Source organism: Triticum aestivum, chromosome 2A (genome assembly GCF_018294505.1).
Source record: "Triticum aestivum cultivar Chinese Spring chromosome 2A, IWGSC CS RefSeq v2.1, whole genome shotgun sequence".
NCBI classification, from domain to species: domain Eukaryota; kingdom Viridiplantae; phylum Streptophyta; class Magnoliopsida; order Poales; family Poaceae; genus Triticum; species Triticum aestivum.
Genome location: NC_057797.1, coordinates 73961279 through 73987356, shown reverse-complemented (window position 1 = coordinate 73987356; position 26078 = coordinate 73961279). Strand labels below are relative to the sequence as shown.

Sequence of the window (26078 nt, the reverse complement as noted above, 5' to 3'; positions counted from 1 at the left end):
GACACATGTGGTAAGCAATCCAAACAATTCAAAAAAACGGGAAAGAAAATTAAAAGCACAAAAAGTCAAGTTTAGAACCAATGGCTCCGTCGATTAGGGTTGTGACCACTACGCCGGAATGGGAATGAAGCCAAGAGAATTTTTTTCCACATGAAGTGATCAGGTCCCAGGCTCGTATTCCTTTGACACGGAGAGTGGCAGGTGGAGCAAGTTCAGGGACCAAGCGGCGCGAAGTACATCCTCAAGCACCACACCTGGTTTGGCTTCTGGCCCGAGTACAAGAAGCTCTAAGTGTTTGGCCTGACCACCTTGTCTGCGGCAATGGTGTCACCGGTGCCACGGATGGCATGGAACTATCTGGCCTGGCGGAGGCTCGGTCTCGACAGTCACCCGTCTCATGTCCCTGGGCTCTGGGCAGGTTCTGCATCGCCGGGATTTTCTATAGTCAACGGACATAGTCGAATTTTGCGGTGTGCACCTGCGTAGAGGTGGATCACGGTGTGTTTTGTGGATGAAAAATACTTTGAAAAGAATCAGAACAATACCACTGCGTTATTAGTTAGTTGTCCATTTGTGTGGAGAATAGTTCACCCCAATGAAAACATGGATACAGAATAATGATTTATTACCTCACTTTGAAAGAAATTGTATATAAATAAGAACCACCTTATTGTTTTCACAACAACTGGAGTGCAAATGTGCAGTGCAGCTAAGCATATGACAAAAAAACATAGCATGCATAGCATCGGCGGTAGGCACCCGCAGTGTTTTTGTATTAGATAGTGTGTTTTTCATGATCGAGACCCGGTGAAGCACAAGTGTATCGAAAGTATTGGTGTTCATACTTATTATATACAGTCATAGTTATAGTATCATGTCATTGATATTTAGTAAGTACTCCCTCCGTAAACTAATATAAGAGTGTTTAGAATACTAAAGTAGTGATCTAAACGCTCTTATATTAGTTTACAGGGGGAGTATGTGGCAACCTGCGTTCACAATTTCAGTTGTCAAAGATCTTCATGAAGTGTGTCAGTACTTGGTAGACATACATGATATTCTCTGAAGAACTTATTTGCTGGAAAAGACTACTGACAAGTACGTAGGATATGGATGTAGTCCAAATCATGCTTAGGGAATCATGATCTCGGTGAACACCTAAACTAAACATGCTATGCCACAGAAATTAATGAGACATGTGAAATCCTTTTTGGCAATATATTGGTAAGTACCACCTATCTCTTGTCAGGCAGCCATACCAAGATTTCAAAGACAAGTAATACAGAACCAAACCTATAAGCATGGTAAAGACAAACATGGACATATAGGACTTGTGAATATGGCAATAGAGCGAGGCCATGTTACTGGCATATGCACAGGTGGGTGTTGGCTTGATGATCACCTAACAATTGGGGTGGATAAATGGTTTAGGCTTTATGCAAGTTTTCCTTATCGTGATCATTTCTGTAGGTCCATAAACATCGCGATCATTTTGTTTTCCTTATCTAACAGTTATGCATGAAATGTGTTGATTTATGTCAACTTTAGGATTTGCTGGAAAACTGGAATCCTATCGATTGGCATTATTCAGGTTTGTGTTAAGCTATTTTCCATAAATTTTGCTAAGCATTGTATTATTATTTTTATAAACATGATCATTTCAGATTACAATACATTGTTTGGCGCCATACTCATGGATATGAGTGGAACAAGGGTTCTACTAACATTATAAGATAATGCAAATTAGAGCTAATGCATATACAAATACAAAATATTAGGTAGAAATTTTGGTTTGAGAAACTTCTGTTATACAAGTCTCCATATATGGAACACTCTTGGGCTGCTTTTTGACAGGAGAATCATTCTACCTAAAGGTAACAACAAATATCCTAACCGAGTGAAAAACATCTAATGCGAGACTGGCATGCTATAGTTAGTTAATCTTAAGAAGAAAAGTTGTTGCAATGAAAATTAATTATGTTTGTTGTTATGTACTACCTCCGTCCCAAATTATAAAGCGTTTTGATAGCCTTTTTTAGCCTACCAAAACATCTTATAATTTGGAATAGGGGGGCTATGTAACTTGAATGCCAAATGATCGTTTAGGCACATAGACTATTCCCGGAGTGGCTTCCTACATTGGCTCTTTCCAGCATTGGTAAGGAATATGCCTCTTTTGTATATGCATTGTATTCAGTTGCGGTATGGCTCTAACGAAATTCAAAAAAGGAATCTTATGAATGTTGTATTCGATTTAGTATGGCTCTAACAAGTTTTGAAAAGCATACATTTTGAATGTTGTATTCAATTACAAATTTGATTTGATAACTAAACTCATCCAATCTGATGAAGATTTTCACTTTGTGAAACCGATGTTCAAGATATGTGGGTACATTTTACTGCCTTATAACATATCATCTATAGCATTGTCAAGACTATATAAAGTTCCATGTAATGTATGTAGTAGCATATCCTCTTTTATATAGATATTCGAAATAGTGGGGTCTCAAGTAGTGGTTTTGCATAATGCTAAAACTGAATATCCGGACAAGCCTCATGCTTATAGACAAGTAAAGCCTTGTTAAGAGGACTGCTATTACTCTGGTGGTCATCCATTCTTTTTGAATGTGACCTAAGCTACAAACTAACAAGGTTACAGTTTGTAAGAACCAAATTAGGGCTTCAATGTTCCCCGTATAGTGATTTATCATTTTATCTTTCATGGAATTATGGGTTCATCATATCTTATATGATTGAGATGTCTGATTATTTAAGCACCTATGCTAAACCCATATATTCCTGAACGAGGTTACTTGGAATTACGTATTTTCTTTTGAGTAGAAGTATTTCACTAATGTATGCTTCTGTTCAAATAGCACATGAATCGATGTATCTGTAATGTTTTCCTGACAACTTTAAGAAAAATATTCTTTGCAGGCATTTTCATGTTCAGATAATTTTGTTATTTCATTTCAATTCATTTGTTTACTTTGTAATGTTCCAAAAAACTATAATTCAACTAACTAATATTATGTGAGACGTGCATTGTACGTGCATGATTGATATCATAGATCACTACTTAATGCTCAAATTATTTAATTGTGATCAAATAATAGTAAGTGAGTGGTACAAAAGGTTAATATTGGTGTTGTAATCAATTAAATTACTTTGCAAGAAAACTATATTTTTGGTTAACTAATATTGCACGAGACGTGCATCGGACGTGTATGTTTGCTATCATGGAAACTAACTATTACTCAAATTAATTAATTGTGATGAAATAATTCTAAGTCTATGTCATACTATGTTAATAATTGAGTTAGTGTCACTGGTGGGGAATTAATATAGATCTTGCAACTGCGGCAACAGTAAAACCTAACTATAGTTTTATATATATAGGGTAACGATATTCTAAGAGTGAGTGTAGAATATCTTATTCTACACCCCTAGTGACGCTCTATATAAAATCTAGTAAAACAATGTATAAAACATAGTAATTTGAAAAATAAATTTTTTTACTACCCAAGTTTGTAATTTACTACATTTTTATGAAAATTACTATATTTTACATAGTGAGTTACTATATTTTATATGTACCATTACTGGGGTGTAGAATAAGTTATTCTACACTCACGCTTATATTAGCGCTACTATATATATTAGTTACTATATATATAATTTTCTGCAATAGTTTACCATAGAACTAGTTAAGGTTTTCCACGGTGTAAAAGTTCTCAAAAATCCTGAAAAAAAAATCTAAACCAACACACTTATAATATAACATGATCCAACGGAGGGACTGAAAAAAATATAACTATATGTGTCCTGGACAAAAAGAACAAATGTTTCAGTATATATTGATCCTGCAGTGAGCTGAAATGCTTGTTTTTTTCGTCGAGGACACATTAATGCATATTTTTATAATCACACCGTTGGATCATCTTATTATATTAGAGTGAGGCTCCCCTATTTATTTCATGTGTGTGTGTGTGTGTAGAGGGAGACTTGACTGACATCCTCTTTATATTATTAGATTTACAACTATATTTGTATTTATAGTTTTATATAGTATGTGAGGTGGATTTCCACTTGGCAGTGTTGCAGAAAGGTGTGTTCCTACAAAATAAGGAAAGTGATGGGGCAACCAAAGCGGATAGGTTGGGCGAACAGGAAGGAGTGCTCGAACAACGCGATTCAATTGGGCAGTTGGAAGAGGGATAGATTGCGGTAGATAACAGAGTTAAGTGACCGAGGATGCAGTGCAGAAAGCCATTATACTCACAGATTTCGCAATAAATTCAAATGCCGGTTTAATGAAATATGTGTATGCATAAAAGTGATGTAGAAATCATATCTGAAGACATGTCGTGCGTTGTTTCTAATTTTGAATTAAATTTATTTTTATACTGGTCAATTTGTGTTTTACATATTTAAATTTTTAATGTTAATGAAACGTACGCTGCACGAGCAGCTTACTACACAATATTTCGCTTTTCATTTATTTATATTAAATGTTTTTACTTACGTACAACTGATTTTCTCATCATACAATCATAATATAATTTTCTATCATACTCAACTAATCTAATTACATGATAATGATGTAGCTAAATATTAAGATGTAAAAATTTAACTATATACATTTAACATAGATCATAGGAAATACACTTGCACTAACTTAAAGCATATATTTTCTTAAGAAAAAATGATGTTGTATGTTCTGCTTTTAGATATCGCCTCTGAAAAATCTTTGGGCTAACATGAATTCTTTGGATTAGAAAAAAAACGCATGTCTTGATAGATTAGTTTGAGCCATTAGATGAATTGCTAGCATATGTATATGTGCAAGTCTATTTTAGTGTTGTTAAATAGGAGTATCATGGTACAAAGCCCAGATGTTTCTAGAGTGAATGATTGTCTATTTTAGATATAGGTAAATATAAGGGATATGCATGAAAATAATACAAGAAAGTCTAAAGTATGCATAATATCTTTGAGGGGTTTGTCTTTTTTTTTGACACAGTACAGACGCAAGCGCTCATACATACATGCATACACTCACCCCTATGAACGCACGCACACACCCTACCTCTATGAGCACCTTCGAGAGACTGAGTCGACATATCATCTTGAGATTTACGAAGTCACCGTAGGCGACTCGTCGTCGATGAGAACGTCTCCTCCCATTGAAAATGCATCGTCGAAAATCTAGGAATAACGCGAGCACCAGGACCTGAATCCTGGTGGGCTGGAAATACCACTGTCCCTCTAACCATCCAACCACAGGTTTTTTTTAGGAAAGGCCATCATGACTAGCTTTATTAAGACGAAAAAACAGAAACATCATCTACGAGCGAATTCACTACACAAATTGGTGGCTCGTCAAACAAACTTCTAGAAGTCTTATTACAAAAACTAAAATTAGCTAGCACATACACCACTTGATTAGCAGATCGAAAACAATGCATATAATTGACCTTCCCAATTGATACTCCAATGTCAACACATCCGCGAAAATTGCAGCCGCGGGATACCACCATGTATTATGTCCCGTACAGAAATTAATAACCTCCTGTGAATCTGTTTCAGCCTCGACACGGTGGAATCCCAAGGAGTTGGCAAACCCTAGACCATCTCTCATCGCCATTGCTTCAGTGGTAACCGCATCTGCTGCAAAGGGGATATATCGGCAGTAACCTGCTAGAAAAGTTCCCCTCTCGTCTCGTATTATTGCTGCGGTTGCACCAGCTCCATCATCTGCAAAGAAAGCAACATCAACATTTACTTTGACAAATTTTGGTTCTAGCCGAGTCCACTTATGCTCCGGTGTAGACATATTCTTCGTATTGGATCTCTGAAAATTAGATGCAATAGCTAGTACAGATAGATGTCATCTTTCTGGTGGCGGGTACGCTTCGTTGTGAATGATCCGTCGAAGAGTCCACCAAAGGTACCAACAGCCAACCAGAATCACTTGCTTAATGTCCAAAGAAGGCATGATCTGTAGTGGTGTATTAGGAAGTAATAGAATATGTTCCAGAACAACTGACCCTGAACGATCCACAATAATTGATGTGGCAATCATATCACTTAGGCCTAAACGTTGCCACAAACCCTTCGCATGCATACATTGAAAAAAGAGATGGCTGATATCTTCTGCATGTTGATGGCATATAGGACAGGACCCAATTGTACCTATGTGCCGATTCACCAGTATACCTTTTAGGGGAATAATCCCATGAAGCATACGCCATCCAAAAATTGATACTTTACGTGGGACCTTAATCTTCCACAATGTACTCCACACCGCCGGTATGTTAGAGCCGATCGGATGAGCTAAGGTATTTGCATGGGCTCGATAAGTATACAACTACTGTAAATGATATGCCGAGTAAACGGTAAAAATACCTCTTCTGTCTACATGCCAGGCTATAAAATCATCGAATCCTTGGTTGCTCAACAGGATTTGTAGAATCCTGCGGACATCAACTGGATTAAAAATAGTCCTTATGAGCTCTTCATCCCAAGAACCAGTATGTGGGTCAATAAGATCATTTACATTGGTTAACATTGTATGCCCTCTGGGTGTAATTATTTTCCGGTCCGGACTTGATGGAATCCATGGGTCATTCCATATGTTAACATCCTCTCCCGTTCCAATCCTCCAAATGTATCCCTTTTTGAACATCTCCAGCCCTTTCATGATACTCTGCCATGTGAAGGAAGCTCCATTTTTTAAGCTTGCCTGGAGCAAACTACCATTTGGATAATACTTTGCTTTCAATACCTTTGCACACAGGGAGTCAGGTTTTGTGATAAGCCTCCAGCATTGTTTGGCCAGCATAGCAAGATTAAACGAGTAAAGATCTCCGAACTCCATGCCTCCTTCACTCTTTGGGTAACAGAGTTTCCACCAAGAATACCAATGCATCTATTTATGCTCTTCATCGTCACCCCACCAAAACTGTGCAATGACATCCGTGATTTCTTTGCAAATTCCTTTTGGCAAGCAAAATACTGACATGGCAAACACAGGGATCGCTTGAGCAACAGCCTTTAATAGGATTTCTTTACCTCCAGTAGCTAACTGTTTTTCCATCCAGCCATGAATTCTCTGCTTGATTCTTTCAATAAAATGCCTAAAGCAATCACTCCGATCAGCACCCACCATTGCAGGTAGCCCAAGGTACTTATCAGAAAGTGCTTCAGTATCAATGTGCAACTGCTGGCAAATCTCAGATCTGGATACAAAATTAGTATTGGGACCAAAGAAAATACTTGATTTTGCCAAACTCACCAGTTGTCCTGAATTTTGACAGTAGGTGTCTAGAACTTTCTGTAAGAAAGCTGCATTTAACACATCTGCGCTCATGAAAATCAAAGAATCATCAGCAAATAAAAGGTGTGATACTGATGGTGCATTCCTGCACACTTTAATTCCCTCAATGCCACCAGCTTCTTCTTCAGACTGAATAAACTAGATAGCCCTTCTGCATAAAGTAGGAACAGGTAAGGAGAAAGGGGGTCTCCTTGCCTAATACCTCTAGTGGGGGTGAAAAAATCTGTCTCCTGAGTATTATATCTGACTTTGTATCTCACTGAACTCACACAAGCCATCATCATATCAACAAAGTGCTCATGGAATCCCAACTTAAGCATCATATTCCTTAAAAACACCCATTCAACTCGATCATAGGCCTTATGCATATCAAGTTTAACTGCACACAACCCAGTCCTTCCTGCTCGCTTATTCTTGATCTTATGCACGCACTCATAAGCAATGAGTATGTTATCAGTTATTAGTCTCCCAGGAACAAAAGCACCCTGAGTGGGGGAGATTACCTCAGGGAGAATATTCTTCAAACGTGCAGCCAACATTTTGGACATAATTTTATACAAAACATTACACAAACTGGTAGGTCTAAATTGAGTTACCAGCTCTGGGGTATCAATCTTAGGGATCATCACAATTGTGGTACCATTCCATTCAGCTGGAATTTGTCTGGAGTTAATGGCAATCAGTACCTCATGGGTAATATCATCACCTAAGATATGCCAATACTTCTTGAAAAATATAGCATGAAGACCATCTGGGCCAGGTGCTTTTAAATCTCCAATGCTGAACACAGCTTTGCGAACATCATCAGGTGTAAAAGGGGCCAGTAACATATCATTCATTTGCATGGTGACTTTTGATTCTACTTTTTGCAGGAGAGAGGGATCGGTTTGCTGCACCTTAGACGTGAATAAGTTAGCAAAATAATTCTGAATATGTGGATTGAGAGAATCCGTACCTTCCATCCAAATACCATCATTATGTTTTAACTTCTTAATATAGTTCCTTTTCCTTCTAGCCGATGTGTATGCCTGGAAAAAACCTGTATTGCGATCACCATACTTCAGCCATGTCACTCTTGAATTCTGCATCGTGTGGATCTCCTCCAATTCTAGGAGGTATTCAATAAGTTCTGATAATTCTTTCTTTCTTTCCTCATACGAATCATCTATAGGGCCCGCCATAACTCTCTCCAGTTCCTTTTGCGCCTTCTTTAGTCTCTTCTTCGGTTTCTTGAGGACCCGCTGATCCCAGTCATGGAATTCGGCATGCATACGATTCAGCTTTGTATAAATGTTATTTGCTGCCGGCTCAGTCCCAACTTTATTCCATGCATCAAGCACAGTTTCATTAAATTGTTCTTCATGAAGCCATCTTGCCTCGAACCTCCTTGGCAGGCCTAGACCAGCTTGTCTCGGTAACGAGTAATACTCCGTATTCACTAGCAAAGGTCGGTGATCGCTGTGATTATACTGCAGATTCTCCAAAGCTGCTTCAGGGAATAGCACTGACCACGCCTCATTAATCAGACCCCTGTCCAACCTTTCCCTAATTCTTCCCCTGTGCCATGTGAACCGATCCCCAACAAAACCGAGGTCACGTAACTCGCAGGCTTCAATCACTGATTGGAATGCCATCATATATTGTTGAGGCAGAGGGTTACCGCCATCCTTTTCTTCAAGCAATTGGATTTCATTGAGGTCACTGATCAATAACCATGGAAGATCGTACGCCCCGTGAAGCTGGCGCATACGATCCCAAGTTTTACATTTATGTTCCCACCGGAATTCACCATAGATCCCGGTTAGTCTCCAAGATTGATTAGTCCCATCATTAACTTCCACATCTATGTACATAGGATCAAGGTCTAGCCTCTGAATATTGATCTCCCTTTTCCATAACATCAACAGTCCTCCTTTTCTTCCATCACTAGGGCACGCAAGCTTTTGATCCATCTTCAATCTCTTCCTTCAACACTTTGTCGGATAGCTGTCTAAATGAGTCTCTGACAAAAACATCACATCAGGAGCCCAATAACGCTGAACATCCAACAAAGCACGCACTGCTGGGGCGTTTGCAAGGCCCCGACAGTTCCAGGCCAGTAGCTTCATTGCTTCTTACCTCAAACTAACAAAACATCCAGAATCTAGGACAATCCACCAACAGCAGATAACTCCGTGATAGATTGGATAGATATTGACAAACTTAGCGTCCGATCTTACTTGACATGTTCCTCCGAGCTAGCCGATGGAACAGAGAAGAACTAATCTACTGTTGTTCAAGAACAAGGCCAGAACAAACAGCAGAGAGAGAAAACCAGCCACGCCACCACAAGGGCGCCGTCTGGGACAAGTAGCGCCGGCTTTCGCGCCGCCGCCCGGAAGGCGGCCGGCGGCGGCCCGGCAAAACCCTAGTCGCCTGGGTGATCGCCTGCCGCCTGTCTCTCGCTGAGTTAGTTACGATCCCATCGAACCACAGGTTGGTTCGCAAGGGGTTCGTCCTTAAATCATTAGCATTGTCCTTGTTAAGTTATTATTTTTAGAAAAATATATAGACTTATTGTTTCATCATCATTAATAAAAGTAAAATAGGGCAGACCAATCAAAATGAATACACACAACAAAGGTTCTTGATAAAACCACAAGCTGCATCAAGTCTCTTTGAAGTCAGCATCTCTCGATCCACCTGCATGACGTCTGACTCCTTCAAGTTCCTTGCCTTTCTGCAGCATTGGCACCTGCTCTCGAGGCAGCGTGCTCGCGACCGGATAGGCCTCATGGTGGATGCGCTCCTGGCGTCGGTGCGCCGCTTATCATCATCCTAGTACCATCTGGTGCACGCCACTAGGTGGCTTTTTTTCTTATTTCTTTTATGTACTTTTGGGCTTGCTTGTGTTGTGGCCCCAGCCGTCGTTTGTTTGATGATGTTTGGATTTGGGTTGTATGGACCGTTGCTTTATTTATAAAGCGAGATGAAAGCCTATTTCGAGAGACCTGCATGTTGATGTTCCTCCTTGTGTCCGTTGATGAAATTGCAAATGACAAACTTGCACATGTTGAACTAACCTCATAGGTTTTGTAGAGCCACAGGAGGCGCTAACCTCATGAAGTGAGAATCTAAGATTATTGCACGTAGACATACCCTTTCTAAAGGCAGGCTCAAATCGCCATTCCATTGTTTGCAGCAAGGAAGAAGAACAGAAGCATGAAAAGACGGGTTCTGAGTGAATCAACAAGGAAGAAGAACAGCGAATCAACCTATAGTTGAGTTGGTTAGGTGGACAGTGGTATCCCCGACCCACCAGGGTTCAAATCCTGGTGCTCGCATTATTGCTGGACTTATTTCAGGATTTCCGGCGATGCGCTTTCAGTGGGAGGAGATGTTCCCGTCGACGATGAGGCGTCTACGGTGACTTTGTAAATCCCAAGATGATATGCCGGCTCAGTCTCTCGGAGGTGCTCATAGGGGTAGGGTGTGCGTGTGTGCGTTCATAGGGATGAGTGTATGCGCGTGTATATGAGCGCTTGCGTCTGTACTGATGCTAAAAAAAACAAGGAAGAAGAACAAAAGCACGAGAAGACAAGTTTTAAGACGCGTGCTCCAGGAGTAGACCGCTACGAATAAGCCGGAAGGGGAATGAAGTAAAGAGTTTTTATTTTTAGAAGACAAAAGAGAATTGTTTTCTATACGAAGCCATCTCTTCCCTTTAGATGTCACCACCACGGTGGCAATGAGCCAGAAACATAAGAATGAAGACAGCAAAACTAATCACCAGATATTGGTTAGTGGTTTCCCCCTATCTCTCGACAGTAGACTGCTAAGGGGGACGAGGGAGCCACAATCACAAGAATGAAAGCAGCAAAACTACTCACCAGATGTTGATCCGTGGTTTCCCACGTCTCTCGACACTAGACTGCTATTGGGTACGAGGGGGCACTGTCTGATAAACATTAATACTATATGATGTCAAAAAAAACATTAATACTATATGAGCCCGTTCTCTCCATTTATCATCAAGACATACTCCCTCCGTTCCAATACTCAAACCACGTGAAGTGTTTTAGAACGGAGGAAGTAACGTATTAACAGGCAGAGAGATCAAAGAAGCCTGTGAAATCTGCACCAAGCGATAACCTGCATCTCTGGATATGAGACAGCATGTATTCAGACACAGAATATGTAGATAAAAGCCTATGATTGCTACTGTTTTGGGCAGTCAAACACTAAGATTACTTGCCGTTCAGAACATGAATTCTGTGAAAACAAAATCCAAACTGTGTTGCGCTAGATATTTTGTTGAGAACTAGCCGTCCTTGGATTTGACAAATGAACAGCATGTGTTTCCCACCAAAAAGTATTTGTCTCCAACTAGTGTACCAAACAACAGAGTGTACACGTTATTATCGGAGGGTTCTAGTGCTACCGTGTCAAACCAATTATCGCATCCTGCCCAGTCAAAACTGATCTCCTCGGGTATCAGGTGTGCCGCAGGATTTGCAGCTGCCGCGTCGAGGTGTCCAGCAGCGGTGTTCCTTCTCTATGCTGCTTCAGGCTGACGGGTGAGCTTGTCGAGATCCACGGAGATATCGAGGCCCGACTTTGCCATGGAGCTGATCATCTTTGGGATGTCCTCAATCAAAGCTTCCTCCATTGTCTGGAATATTCAGAGACTTTGTTACTAGTCGAATGCAGACCTCAACGTATTATTCATGTACCCAGTGGTTTTTCATACTAGGAGAATAGTGCAAGAACATATAGGCTAGTGACCCGAGTTGCAAGGTAAAAATTAAACCGCCAGGACCTACAGACTGCAGAAATTGAACCAAAGATCGTTTATATAATCTCACCTTCCTATCATCCTTCTTCTGCCTTTTTATCACCTCTGTTGGCCATTCAGCAACAAGCTTTTCGAGTTCATCTTTCACAAATGGTTTCTTCTGATCAGGCAGGTGCTACATGCAACCAAAAGTTACCATCAGGCAAATGTCGATTGTGTAAGTAAGAACTGGCTACCAACTCTTTTGGCATCCAGATTTCCTGGAGTTGTGAAAAAATATCTGTACAGACTCAAAAATGCCAATAAATAGCATGAGATAGAAAAGCTTTAGGAACATAGCCACGTAAGATGAAGTAAAACACTAAGAGTGAGGATGAGCCATTTTCATCTGAGAGAAACCAGTGCATGTTCTTGCCTTTTTGGTAATGAAGGAATTCCAGTATTGTAGGAATACAAGTCTAATAACAGAATGCAGTCGAACAATAAGACTTTATCAAGAAGGGAAATAAGAGGCTGCTGGTTGATATGAAGCAATACCAGCATTTCAGAAACACATATCTAGCTAGCAATTAGCATTGTGTAACCAACCTTGTGAAGAAGTTTAATGGTGGCAGCGGCATTTTCTGGCCTGCGTTCAAGCAGAGACCCCTGCAACAAGACAAATTAAAATGGGTTTTGGATTAGAAGAAATTAGTGTAGCAATGAGGGTGAAACATTAATATGAAATATTTTAGTACAAAAGCGAACAAATTCAGTAAGTTCACACGAAATAAACATTAGAAGAATCAGCATCATAGTTTTATCACTATGTACAAAATAGTGTGTATGCTAGGAGCAATTACCTTTACGCATGCAAAACCTGATGTAAGAGTATAGTGCTTGATAGACTTGCCTCTCAGGCTATTGATGTTCCATATAGATTGAGAATCTCCTGGAGAAGCAGAAATATATTAGTAAAGCATCCTTCACAGAACAAAACCTTCTACTTTCTGTCAAAAGAATAATCCTTCACAGAACAAAACCTTCTACTTTCTGTCAAAAGAATAATCCTCTAAGATGCAACGGTTGAAGCTTTAAAGTTGAAAAGGCAACAGCAAAACTAAGATTTGACTGGTAAACAACTGAAAATGGTTATTATGAGTGGCAACATCACAACACGGAATTAACAGAAACATTATTTTTCACAACATCACTCTCCTGGATGTTATAATGAGGATTACTACCTTAGGAGCGAGCCAGGCCACTTGCAAGTTGCAACGAGCAGTGGAACATATTTAGTCCATCCCTAATTGGCTAACTTGTAGCGATTTCTTGCTGTTTTTCAGCAGAGGTCCAGAACGGCCATGCATCACTAACACAGCTAACCTCAAGCTTAGGTTGACTGTTACACTATAATTTACATAAGAGGGGCCAAACTGCTTACCAACTTTGGCAGCAAATTCCATCCATACGTCAAATGCAGTACGACGCAACTTGACTCCAGCCTGAACAAATCTTGCCGCATATTTTGAGAGTAAATCCCATCTATCAGTGTTATAGCAGATACTGCAAAATACAAAAGGTGTCCATGGAATTAATACTTAAACATGATCAGAGTCTTGGCCCAAAAAGGAAAACCGAAATACAAATCAAAATCACAACGAAAAAACTCTGTGATACAATTACTGAAAGATACACATATTAAACATACTTCTGGGCTATGTGTAGATGTGTAATTAATAGCTAATAAGATAACATTTGGAAGATTTGTTAGGTCAAAAAATATCGACAAAGTTGGTCAGAACTATCATACAAAAAAGAAAAGACAGATACGATACAGTAAAACACCAGAACTGGTTTAAATTCTCCAAAGAGCTCTTCAACTATGTACACTTTCACTTTAATCTAAAAGGGTAGGACTTCGCATGCTACGATATGAGAAGTTTTAAACACTGAAAGAGAAGAATTGTATACATTGGTAAATAGTAACTGAGAACAAACGAAAGCATACCTGAAGACAATATCAGCAGTGCCTGGTTGTAATGGCAAGGAATTCCTCCTAAGGACTTGCATTATCTTCTCCATTAGTTTAGTATCATTGTGCTCTTTAGCATGTTGCTGTAGAAGGAAAAAATCATTACAAAGCAACTTGGGAAGTGATCAAAGGAGTTAGTAACAATGGATACCAGTAGATAATGGGCAGAACCAATGGTTGGCGTTATTCCATAAACATTATGATTCCATAAAACCTTCAACCCTGCATTCATGGCACAAAGATGAATTACAGGTTTTGTGTTCCATTAGCCATAACAATGTGGCATTGACACAAAAAGTAGCACAAAAAAGTGACATTGTTATATGAAAGTCAGCATTTACATAACTGATATATGACACCACACATTGCCATTTCCACTTATCAAATGCTTCATAGAAAATAAGGTTAACAAATTTAGCCACATGTTCTTTCTTGTTTGAGTATCTATAAAGCATCCTTCTTTAATCATTTTCATTAGGATTTAGTACGCAAGGCATAAGGCCTACAAGGCAATCTAGAGCTAAATACTAGAAATATATCCAAACAATGATTTATGTGCCAACAAAAGGCTGGAAAGAAACACACGTTAACAAATAAACACAGATTTTTCAGATTGCTAAATAGAATCATACCATAGTCAAGGACACCCACACGAGCACAAGCCTCAGAAACTTTCATACAGAGATGGTCGTTGAAGTTTGCATTGATGCGAAGATTTGATAGCCTCTGCATCGATAGAAAAAGTGTTGGTTTCAGACAGCATCTAGTCACAAAAATATAACTAGAAGTACAAAGAACACCCTTTGCCCGTGTACCGTCTGGAAGAAAACTATTAACTATAAGGGGGAAGAAAAGACTGACATGAGAAGCTGCTAACTATATTTAGATACTTCATGTGCTAGCAATCCAAGAGTCTGGACAATCAATTGACATCATGATCCGAGAACATAGCACCATAACCCATATGTATATTTGAAGTCATGCGTAGAAAATTGTCAATATGTTCAACATACAATGGAAATTCTATGTTAAACTCGGGTAAGTGGGTGGCTATGTTTCATAGAAACAAAAAAAGATCCTAGAAATCAAGAGTAGATGTTTCGCGTAACTGTCACCAGGTGGGTGGCAAATTGGTGATAGCACAAATGAGAATCTGTTAAGATAATAACACTACGTGATGCAGGCATGCAGCCTCTAAACTGGCAAAAGGAAGCATTCTTAGCTTAAGAGGAAAATAGATGTGACTTACGAATATTCTTAGCTTCTGCAAAATCTGAAAGAGAAGTTTTATATCCTCCTCACTGGAGCAACTACTGATCATTGACCACAACCAGGCATTTGGCGGCATAGTCTGGGCTTCAACAGACTTCAGCATTTTCTGGTACAGCTCCTCTGCAGATTCTGCAGCAAATCATGCATAAGCAAATGCAAACACTAAATTAAAAAAACATACCAAAAGGGAAGGCTGATGAACATTAGGAAATTTGCAATTAGTAAATACAATCAGATAGATACATGTGTCAGACTACATTATTGTAACAATATGAAGTGAGACAACTTAAACATAAACTGATTGTGGTAGATAAATATATAAAAGCATACAAAATCAATTCACTCGTATCAGAAGAGAGCCAACGTAAATTTGCTACAAAAAGTAATTCAGTGAACTATTTGTTTTGCTTTCTGAAAATGGTTGAATTTATCTGCAAACATTGTACTCCCTCCGTAAACTAATATAAGAGCGTTTAGATCACTATTTTAATGTTCTAAACACTCTTATATTAGTTTACAGAGGGAGTATATGTTAATGAACTTCTAAGGGCCGAAAGGAAAGGTCAACTTGTGTAAATTGAATATAAGATCACAGAATTCATTCGAGCAATAAGAGCCAGGACGAAAACCCTGATGAGTCCACATAATAGATGGCAGGCCAATACCTGTAAGAGAAATTCTTAGATTGCTAACTTAATAATGATACATAGTAAAACATACAGTAGTAAGTTGAATGTAGCAAATGGCAGTAAGGATTAACGGAAGAGCAGGAACAGAAGACAATGACAGGACCAGGGCAGAGCATAGTACTCAAAAGTAACCTTTAGGTTGGTCGATTCCGCTTGAGTCTGTCGACAAATGAGCTCTTGCCATGTGATAGCACACTGATTTGTTACACCGGCAATGAGAAGTTACGGTTTGCGATAGCAAAGTGCCTAAATCATCCAAATAAATGTAGTTAGCTCAGCTGCTTGGTGAGTAGTTTGCACTACCTAATTATTTTTCTCAGAGAAAATGCAATACTACATCTATCAGAGCAACAAAGGATCAGAAGCAACAGAGCAATAAAAAGAATAACCATGGCCCCCTAATATCAGTAGTCATGTGGCTTCTACGTAAACTAAACGGCCATGTGCAGAGCATGGTACTAAACGGCCACACACGTGGAGACATAGTAATATGGAGTATGTTCTATGATGGTATATTACTACATCCTGAAGTAAATCAAGCAAGGCAATGCACCACAAAGCAACTGCATAGCCACTCTCAACTAATAATCCAGCACATCATCCAATGCCTCACCAAAAAAGTTGCCATCCAGGATACATATCTCTAAGCCATACACAAACAATCACATCCCTAAGTCCCAGCTAATTGGCCGCGAATGAGTCTGAAAACCACAGTCTCGTGTCAAAAGCTACCACATAAAGCCTTCCAGAGCACGGCGCGCACTTGCGAACATTTCCAATTTTCCATCGCCCTAAACCCTTAAACCTTCATGAGCTATTCGGGTCCCCTTATCCCCACGCTTCGCCGCCTACTCCTAGAACATGAGCGGGACTAACAAAATGAAACCCTCGAGACCACGAGCTCGAGATCGTACAGCTAGCGCACCACCCTGCCTGCCCACCACCCGTTCGACGAAATGCCGCACCAAATAACTCGGAAGCAGCCGCTATCAATGTGGTCACCATAAGAATAGGGATGTTTTGAGGTCAGAGAACTCACGGGGCAGGTGGGAGGAGAAGCTCCTGGTGTGATCCGGAGAGGAGCGCGAGGCGGGGAAGCCATTCTCGAGATGGGGCAGGAGACCGAGCTCGGCGGCCGCCGCGCACCCGCGGTGAGAGGCGGAGAGGATTCCCTGGATCCCGGAGGCCGCCGGTGACGCGAGGAGGCGGCGCGCGCGCGCTGCGGCTGCCTGCATGGCTCGTCCTCCGTGCGGCGGCCGGAGGAGAGGGAGGTGTGTGCTGGGAGGAGAGGGAGGCGGCCTGAGCTGGGCTGTTTGTGAGTCTGGTTAATTCGTCTGGGCTTCGGGCCCAAAAGCTCCGAGCAGAACATATCCAACCTCTCTGCGCCACTGTTTGCCACCTCGATCTGAGCCGTAGAAAGCTGATCGAAAGGTGGAGAGAAGTCCACGGCACACTTACGAAGAGTGTAGTTTGGCATACGCTCACGCTATACCTGCCCATGGGCAGCCCTGCCCAGACGGCCCGACCCGACCTGACCCGATGGTGCTCATGGGCTGGGCATGGGCTTGGATTTTGAGCCCAAAGGCCAGGCGGGGCCCGGGCCCGCCATATTTGCGATTTAACAAAGAGGCCCGACCCAAGGCCTGATGGGCTTTTACACTTATGGGTCGGGCTTGGGCCTAATTTCTAGGCCCGACACCTGGGCCTGGGTTTTTTTTGTCGGGCTTGGTTAGGCCTGGCTCGAGGAATGGCCAGGTATAGCTCACACAGAGCATCTCTAGCAGATGATGCCGCCATGCCAAAAACGGTCGTTTAGACATTTTGAGCATCTGTTATGGCAGGAACTCTTCTACTCCCTCCGTTTCTAAATATTTGTCTTTCTAGATATTTCAAATGGTTACCACATACGGATGCATATAGACATATTTTAGAGTTTAAATTCACTCATTTTGCTTCATATGTAGTCACTTGTTTGAACATCTAGAAAGACAAATATTTAGGAACGGAGGGAGTAGTTACCTAAACACCTTTTCTCCTACCCTCATTTTTGGGCACTAGCATCTCTAGTAGATCTTATAAAAGCAGTCAAATTTTTTAATTTACTGTACAAATTATAGAAACATACCAAAAGATCCTGTAAAATAGTAGATCCCGTAAAAAAAATATAGGTTCTCGTACATTAGAGCAACCATCCGTTATATAGCGAGGCGTTTTCTGATTGAACCTGTAAACCAGTCAATGCCATAGTAGGGGGGCATGGCTACGCCGCGCGAGCAGCGAGCAGGCGGAGGAGCTTGGCAGCGGTTACCTGAAGCATCACTAGAGCACGGGGCGGGTCGGAGCATTGCCAGAGCGTCGCCGGAGCGGCGTCATTTTGGGTCGGCCGGAGTTTGAGTTCGTCCATGCGTGTGTCCCGAAAAAAAACGTGCAGAGAAAAAAAACTCATACGATAGACGTTTACGGGATTTGTTTCGTCTGATGCTTTACGGTACGTAAATTTTCATTTTAAGGGGCATATCGTCTTAAGATTTTGAGAAAAATTGCTCTTTGAAGAACACGATACGATGAAAGTTGTAAGCTGTGTTCGAAAGGAGTTATTGTCTATCGTTGGCCTCATGGTAAAAACCGTTGGGAAGGGCTGATAGGCGATGGTTTAGCCTGTGGTGGATGTCATCGATTCGGATCCGCTTATCGTTCACGTGTGCGATCCAATTGCCCTCGAAAGCGCACGTGTACAATTGACGAAGACAGGAACGCATTTTGCATCGTGTGCGTGTGTGTTTCGTATGGTGACGTGCATGTGAGCCTCTGCATTTGTATTGTTTTTTAAAAAAATCGACTTCAAACCAGTCGTACATACGCGCGATCGCCCATAGCTAGAGTTCATACATCAAACATGCCAAACATCGCGAACCAAAACGCAAAATGTCACCGACGGAACGAAGCCACCAGATCGATCGAGCCAGTCCCTCTCCGGCTAGAGCTTGAAGAGCTTCCTGAGGTTCATGGGGGAGATGTACTTGCTGTCGCCGTCGACGATGTACTTGGCGAGCAGCACGTTGGCCTTCTCGCTGGGATGATACGGGTCCCAGAACACGTGGTTCTCCCGGTCGTCGCACATGCTGGACGTCGGCCCGCACGGCACGATCCCGGCGTACCTGCCGCCGTTGCCGCAGCAGGCGACGCTCGCCGTCGAGAAGCCGTACTTCCTGTGGTTGGCGATGAGCTCCATCACCAGGTCGTACACGTTGGCCAGCAGGAACCTGCCCCCCGGCAGGCCGCCGCCGCCGTTGCCGTTGAGCTCGATGAGGAGGTCGCGGAGTCGCCCGTTGTACTGCGCGGCGAGCGTGTTGGGCAGCTTCACGCACTCGTCGTCCTTGACCCGGTTCAGCGTCTTCTGGTACGGGATGCACCCCAGCGGCCCCACGTTGGCCACCACGAACTTGCGCGCGCCCAGCGCGTGCAGCCGCGTGAGCTGCTCCCGGAGGTGGATGATGAGGTCGTCGATGAAGCCGTCGGGCGACTCGGCCACGCGCGTGCCGGCGGACAGCACCGGCATCAGGTAGTTGTTGAGGAAGTCGTTGGAGCCGACGGTGATGGAGAAGATGGCCTTCTTGTGGATGAACTCCCGCGCCTTCTCCTTGCCCAGCAGCCCGTCCAGCTCCCGCCGCGTGATGTTGAAGTAGTCCACCTGCACGTCCATGCCGATCCGGTTCACGAACACCCGCCCCGTCCCGTTCAGGATCCCCGCCCCGCCGGACGCGTAGTTCACGCCGTTCAGCAGCGCGCCGCCCGTCGTGTTCGGCGCCAGGAACGGCGGCGAGTAGTCCGCCTGGCCCAGCATCTCCCCTGAAAAATGGAGTTTACATCTGTTTAAGTGACAGAGTGATGGCAACTCGTGTTGCTTCTTAGAAAAAACAGTGTGATGGCAACTCTAAGCTCATCGTACGTACAAGGATAATGTATTCAGTAGTTGAAAATGTTTCGTGTTACAGGGACTGAAATTACCTATGATGTCGGCGATGGTCCGGCCGTTGGTGAAGCGGCCGGTGGGCGTCCCGCCGGAGGCGGCGAAGTCGATGCCGTTGGGGTTCATGTCGGCCTTGGAGAGCGTGGAGAGGTAGTTGTTGTTCCCGGCGTCGACCAGCGAGTCGCCGAAGATGAAGGACGCCCCTGGCGTGTCCTCGTCCACGGTGTCCTCCCCTCTCACCCTCACCACCCCCGCCGCGCACAGCACCGCCACGATGGCCACCGCCGCCGCCGCCGCCGAAGCCATTCTCCCCATGCAGATCAAGCCTCGGGTCAGCTTGCCACTCGCAACGACAGCACGCACGTACGAACTGAGCAGACACCACAAGAGCAGGGTATAGGCAGGCAGCGAGGCGCCGTTAGGTGGCGCGGTCGATGACTATCTGGACCGTATGTCACCTTCTCCTAGCTCAGGATCTCCATGGGAGCGAGACCATGGATGGGAGAAGAACACACGGCTGGACCGATCGACTGTGGCTTGTGGGATTCGTGTGTGCAGTGGGGGTGCTTGATATGGAAGCTCAGTGGTAGAGGGTTTGGTTTGTTGGTTTGACGCACTTAAGGCTTGGTAGCACTCAGTGCTAGATATGGTAGTTAAGCAAACAAGCGTTACGTCTCGCCCTCGTCGCTGCCCTCCTGCCTGCACGGATGCCTCGAGTCGTGTGGAGACGTATGCGCGCGACTGCCGGAGTCAGCAGGGACGGTTGATGCGCGTTGGGCGCTCCCGAAAAGCGGGCGTCTTTTCCCCTCTGCTGGCGCGGTTGGGTGGGGGTTTAGGTGGCCTGAAATGACCAAACGATGCTGCACGCGTTCCAGGGGCGGAGGTGTACTACTCTCGTCGTTGTCTGGCAGATGGTTTCTGTGGGGCAGAAATCACAGATTTGACCTGAGGCAGAAATCAAATCACAAACTGACCTGTTCAAGAAAAAATTTCACTCTGCTGACCCTTTGGTGTGGCGCCCGAAACCTGGACGCCGCACCCTACTGTGCAGCGCCTTCCCCTTAGGCGTCGCACATCCTGCCAGCGTGGCAGCCCTGGTCCAGTTGCGGCTCCACACGCACCTGTGCAGCGCCTAAGAGCTAGGCGCCACACTTTGACGTGCAGCGCCTAGCTCTTGGGCGCTGCACAGTGACTTAAGCGCGGCCGCCCCAGCCCGACCAGGCAGTTCTTCATCTCTCCGCTCTCTGTACAGAGAGCAGCGGCGGCGGCGGCGCCCCCATCTAATCCCCCCACATCCCTCTCAGATCTGAAGATTTGATCCGTGGATTCGATCCCCAATCCATCCTACTAGGTAAACTCTTCCCTTCTCTTTCTTTTGCTCCGTAAATTTGTTGTCATTCTAGAGATTTGTCCATGATTTGATGGAACCCTTGATTTGTTTGGTTTGCTCGATTTAGGATGTGTATTCATATTGGTAGTACCGTAGTGTTATTTATTAGTTCACAATATATGATTCTTGTTGTTGAAACCCTAGATTGTTTAGTTTTTTTAGATATATATGAGATGCCTATTTTTATAGATAACTATGAGATGTTGATTTTTGTAGACATATATGAGAAGTTTGTTTAGTTTATTTGAGATGAAGATGAACTTTTATATGTTTATTGTTTGAAATTGTAAGGATGGTTTGGCTTTTGGACGATGTCTATGACATGCAACACCGGGCCTACATGATGCGTGAGAAGGATAAGGTAATAATGAGTAATCTAAATATTTTGCAAATTTGCCTTTAGTTGAAATTTACATGCCCTAAGATTTGTCATTATTTGTTTTTTGCAGAAGCTTGAACCTCTGAAGATTCGGTATCACGGGGTCTCTGGTCCTGCCATGCCTTACGATGAGCGATACACACCGTACATCAAGCAGGCAGGACTACTCCCGTGGATTCTGTTGGTCAGCCGGTCCACGCCGAATTTGAACGCTCCACTGGTGTCCGCTCTTGTTGATCGGTGGAGGCCAGAGACCCAGAGTTTCCATCTTCGGACCGGGGAGATGACCGTGACGCTCGAGGATGTCTCGTTGATCACCGGTCTTGCTATCGACGGGAGGCCTCTATGTATGAGCACCGATTCTGATGGGTGGCGCTAGCAGATGATTGCTCTTATCGGTATGGCTCCTACCGAGGCTGAGGATGATGTAGAGGAGGGAGAAGAGAAGAAGAAGAGGGAAAGGAAGGCAGCCGGAGCTGCTTTCACGTGGATTCAAAATAACTTTGCGACGTGCCCTCCGGATGCAACTGATGATGTGATCCAGACACATGCTCGTGTGTATATGTGGTACATTGTGTCGAGGACTTTGTTTCCTGACTCCACTGGCAAGAACGCTCCATGGATGTGGCTGAAGGCGTTGACCGTCTTCGATAGCAAATGGAGCTGGGGTTCAACGACTCTTGCCTACTTGTACCGACAGGTAGTTGGTCTGTTTTGTGATCAACTCATTTATTCATTAGCAATGCAAGCTTGCTGTCAAGTTAACATTGTTTTTCTTTCATATGTAGCTGGATGATGCGTGTTGCAGGATCACACCTAGTGCAGGCATTGGTGGTAATCTGCTTCTACTTTCTGTATGGAGCTGGGAGCGTCTGCCTGTTGGACGCCCGAAGAGCGTCAGGTTTGATCCTTGGTATGCAGATGAACATGACGAATTACGGCGCCCCACGTGGGCTTACAAGTGGGATATCGTTTCCGAGATGACGAACGATGTCAATCTCATGTACCAAAAGTACATTGCCGAGTTGGACACGATTACGCCTGAGCAGGTAAGGAGGTCATTACTTTAGTCCTTTCTCATGCTTGCTTGAAAAATAGTTATCAAATTTGCATTGTTGCCCTGTTTCATAGGTGGAATGGCAGCCATATGGCGCGGGTGAGAGCTTGGGGTACACCGCGGACTTCCGCCTCAACCCGATGTGCTTGCGGGATAAGGATCTCTGGCTTATGCGGTGCCCACTGATATGCAACTGGGCGGTTGAGTTTCATTTGCCGCATCGCGTGTATCGTCAGTTTGGTCTTTTCCAGCCTCACCCGACGGATTGGGTGGACACGGATAAAGCACTTCATAGGTAAGAGAGCATGTGTGCGTATTGTCTAATCATCGGGACTCCTTTTGATTGTGCTAATGTTTGGTTTTATACCACGCAGGTTGGATAGGAGAAGGCAACGGAAGATAAAGGACTGGGCCAAGCATCATTCTGCGTATGTTTCCCGCTTCCAGCTTTGTGTGGAGCAAGCTTGTAGCACTGCACGCGCCCCGCTTCGTGAGCACAACTCACTTGCTTTTGATAACTACGTACGATGGTTTATTGGAACTACTCGAGTTGAGATATGCCCGCCGGCATATAATGAGGATATTCTTGAAGAACCCGTAAACTTTGAGGATCTAGCAAAGGGGAAGTACAACAGAGATGTCAGGCTAGGGCAAGGAGTCCCTGCTGTTCCGGTGATTAACTATGTGGTAAAGTGTTCCCCTCTTTACTTTCTTGTTGACCGTATTACACATGTTTGAATGGCTAACGCATTCATTTTTTCTCATCCGCAGCGCACCGAGATCAAGAAAGCAGCTGATGAGAGCCAGTCTATTCTGGAGAAGACACCGGTTGGAACTGGCAATGATGATGATTCACTACGAGCATTCCTCAAGGTACATATCGCATTCACTATGAGAGCCAGTCTATGTTGCGAAGTTTGATATCTTACACACTTGTTCGTGTTACAGCGTCAGGCCAAGAAGTTAAGGCGGTTATCGAACCTTCTCGGTTGCCGTGATCCTGAATATGATGAACCATCTGCCTCTAGGTCTGGTACACCATCAGACCCCGCACCTCACCATGAGGGGGACGATATGAGTTCCTCATATGCTTATATGGATGATGAGGGTGGGATCACCCAAGAGGTATGACTAATCCTTTAGATGTGATTCTCACTTGATTACGACATCGGCCTTCACCATATTGTTTCGTTGTGTGATAGGGCGATGAGCTTGATGATGACATGACTTTGGCGGACGCTCAAGCTCGGTCCGCATATGTGTTCAAGCCTAGGCAGCCCAGACGCCGGTACACGCCCAACGACTATGACAACAGAGGCAACCCAAAGGTGGTCGTAGGGACCTCGCGGATGGCTAGCTTGGATGATGAGGCGGGGGAGGAGGCGGAGGCGGAGGCGGAGGAGCAAGTGCACGAAGAGGATCCTCGTGCTCCTAAGAAGAAGAAGCTTGCCTGCAGGCGTGCCACCAGGAACACGCGTGGAAGGCATTAGTGCTTGTTCATGTTAATTGTAGCCGTTTAATTAGGTTGACGAACTTGTGAGGTTATGTTATATGTTGGTGAACTCTTACTAGTGTGGTATTTGTGTTTGCGAACCTGAAGTAATGTTGAATTGTCTTAAATGATATGATGTTCAAGTTATTAGTTTCTGCAGTTTACAGTATTTTTATTATGTTATATGTTGGTGAACTCTTACTAGTGCAGTTTACAGTATTTTTATTATGTGAGTGCTTGCTGCTGCAGGAGGCCAAAATGGCATCTGTTTCTGCAGTTTTGCTTATAGCAGCACTGCAGCGCCCAACATATAGGCGCTGCACTATACTGTGTGGCGCTCAACAATTGGGCGCTGCACTATATAGTGCAGCGCCCTGTCCTTAGGCGCTGCACTACTTCTATGACGATCCAGAGAGCCACAGTTGGCTTGCATCACATCCACAATACTTACAATGACTGCAGCATCACAACAATTTGAACAAACATAAATTTTAAGCCGACGAGTTCATAACTTAAGACAATTCAAACATTACTACGACATGGTTCACGACACATTCATTACAAATGACAAATGGCAGCTTGCCCTAGAAGATAGTTCACCAACATCTCACATGCCCTCACAACTTCATGACACATTCATTAGAAAATAAGCGAAGTCCCTACTGAGTAGAGCGAGGCCATTTCCCCTTCTTGTCACGTGCCGAGTCCTCCTCTTGCGCCTCGCGAGCCTTTGCAAGCTTTCTTGCCCTCTCCTCCTCACGAGCAAGTTTCGCTTGGCGTGCCCTCTCCTCCTCTCGTTTCTTCCGCCCCATCCTCTCCTTCTGACGACGCTCTTCCTCCAAGCCTCTTCGAAACGATTCTTCGAACCGTCGTTGCCGCCTAAGACAATCTGCGTATTGGTCCTTTTTCACATCTTCTGGCACTTCAAGATCTATCCACGTGAAGTACTTGCATAGAGGAGGCGGTGACTGCATAAAAATTTGTTGTTAGTGTTGACACACATTTGAGAGTAACATTTTACTTCTCGAGCTTACCGGTGGTTGGTCATAGGCGTTAGTTGGAAGTGCACGATCATAAGCATAGTTCGGGCATACAAAATATCTCCGCCCTTCCGTCCATGCTTTCTTTCGGTCGGTGGACACCTTCACCTTGCAAACATCTCCACACCAACAAGGCGGGATGTTGACATCTTTCTCCTTCACCTTGTCTAAAGATGCGTCCTCCCACTTGTTCGGCATGTCTTCTTGGTTAGCACACGGTGGCCTCGTCATGGAACCGGATGAAGCCATGCCTACAAAACCGAGAATTATTGGTAAACCCTAACCCCCACTTAACAATAACCACAACCCTAACACCAACATAACCCTAACCCTAGCATACTATGAAAACCTAACCGTACCAAATTAGCAAAGAAACACAAATTTCCAAATCCTATCAAAAACTAGGGTTTCCCCCAAACTAGCAAGATTTGAGCAAATGTGACAATTCCTATGGATGAAAACGAGGGGATCGGAGGAGATTACCTTAAGGGAGGGGTTGGCTTCGAAATCCACGGTCAAATACTCCGGATCTGAGAAGGATTTGAGAGGGGGAGAGAGGAGGGCAGAGGGGAGGCACTGAGCTTCGGGTTTGTGTGGAGGGTGGGGTGTGTGGGGTGGGGATGGGTGGGAGGGAGTTGGTGCAGCCTAATAAATGTCCAGGG

At 43.7% G+C, this 26078-nt stretch overlaps 2 protein-coding genes across 2 annotated transcripts; both read right to left on the bottom strand.

Moving 5' to 3' along the window:
* Positions 1–11499: 11499 nt before the first annotated feature.
* LOC123187579 (uncharacterized) lies at positions 11500–17422 on the bottom strand. Its single transcript, XM_044599485.1, has 11 exons — positions 17128–17422; positions 16221–16334; positions 15377–15528; positions 14760–14853; positions 14279–14349; positions 14104–14210; positions 13537–13658; positions 12956–13044; positions 12702–12761; positions 12184–12288; positions 11500–11990 (listed from the first exon to the last, which is right to left on the bottom strand). The coding sequence occupies exons 1-11, from the start codon at positions 17321–17323 to the stop codon at positions 11874–11876; spliced, it is 1227 nt and encodes a 408-aa protein (XP_044455420.1). The 5' UTR covers positions 17324–17422; the 3' UTR covers positions 11500–11873.
* Positions 17423–18889: 1467 nt separating this feature from the next.
* LOC123184782 (GDSL esterase/lipase At2g23540) lies at positions 18890–20658 on the bottom strand. The gene is made up of 2 exons (XM_044596844.1): positions 20097–20658; positions 18890–19937 (listed from the first exon to the last, which is right to left on the bottom strand). Exons 1-2 carry the CDS (start codon positions 20371–20373, stop codon positions 19066–19068), a joined length of 1149 nt encoding a protein of 382 aa, XP_044452779.1. The 5' UTR covers positions 20374–20658; the 3' UTR covers positions 18890–19065.
* Between the last annotated feature and the right edge of the window lie 5420 nt (positions 20659–26078).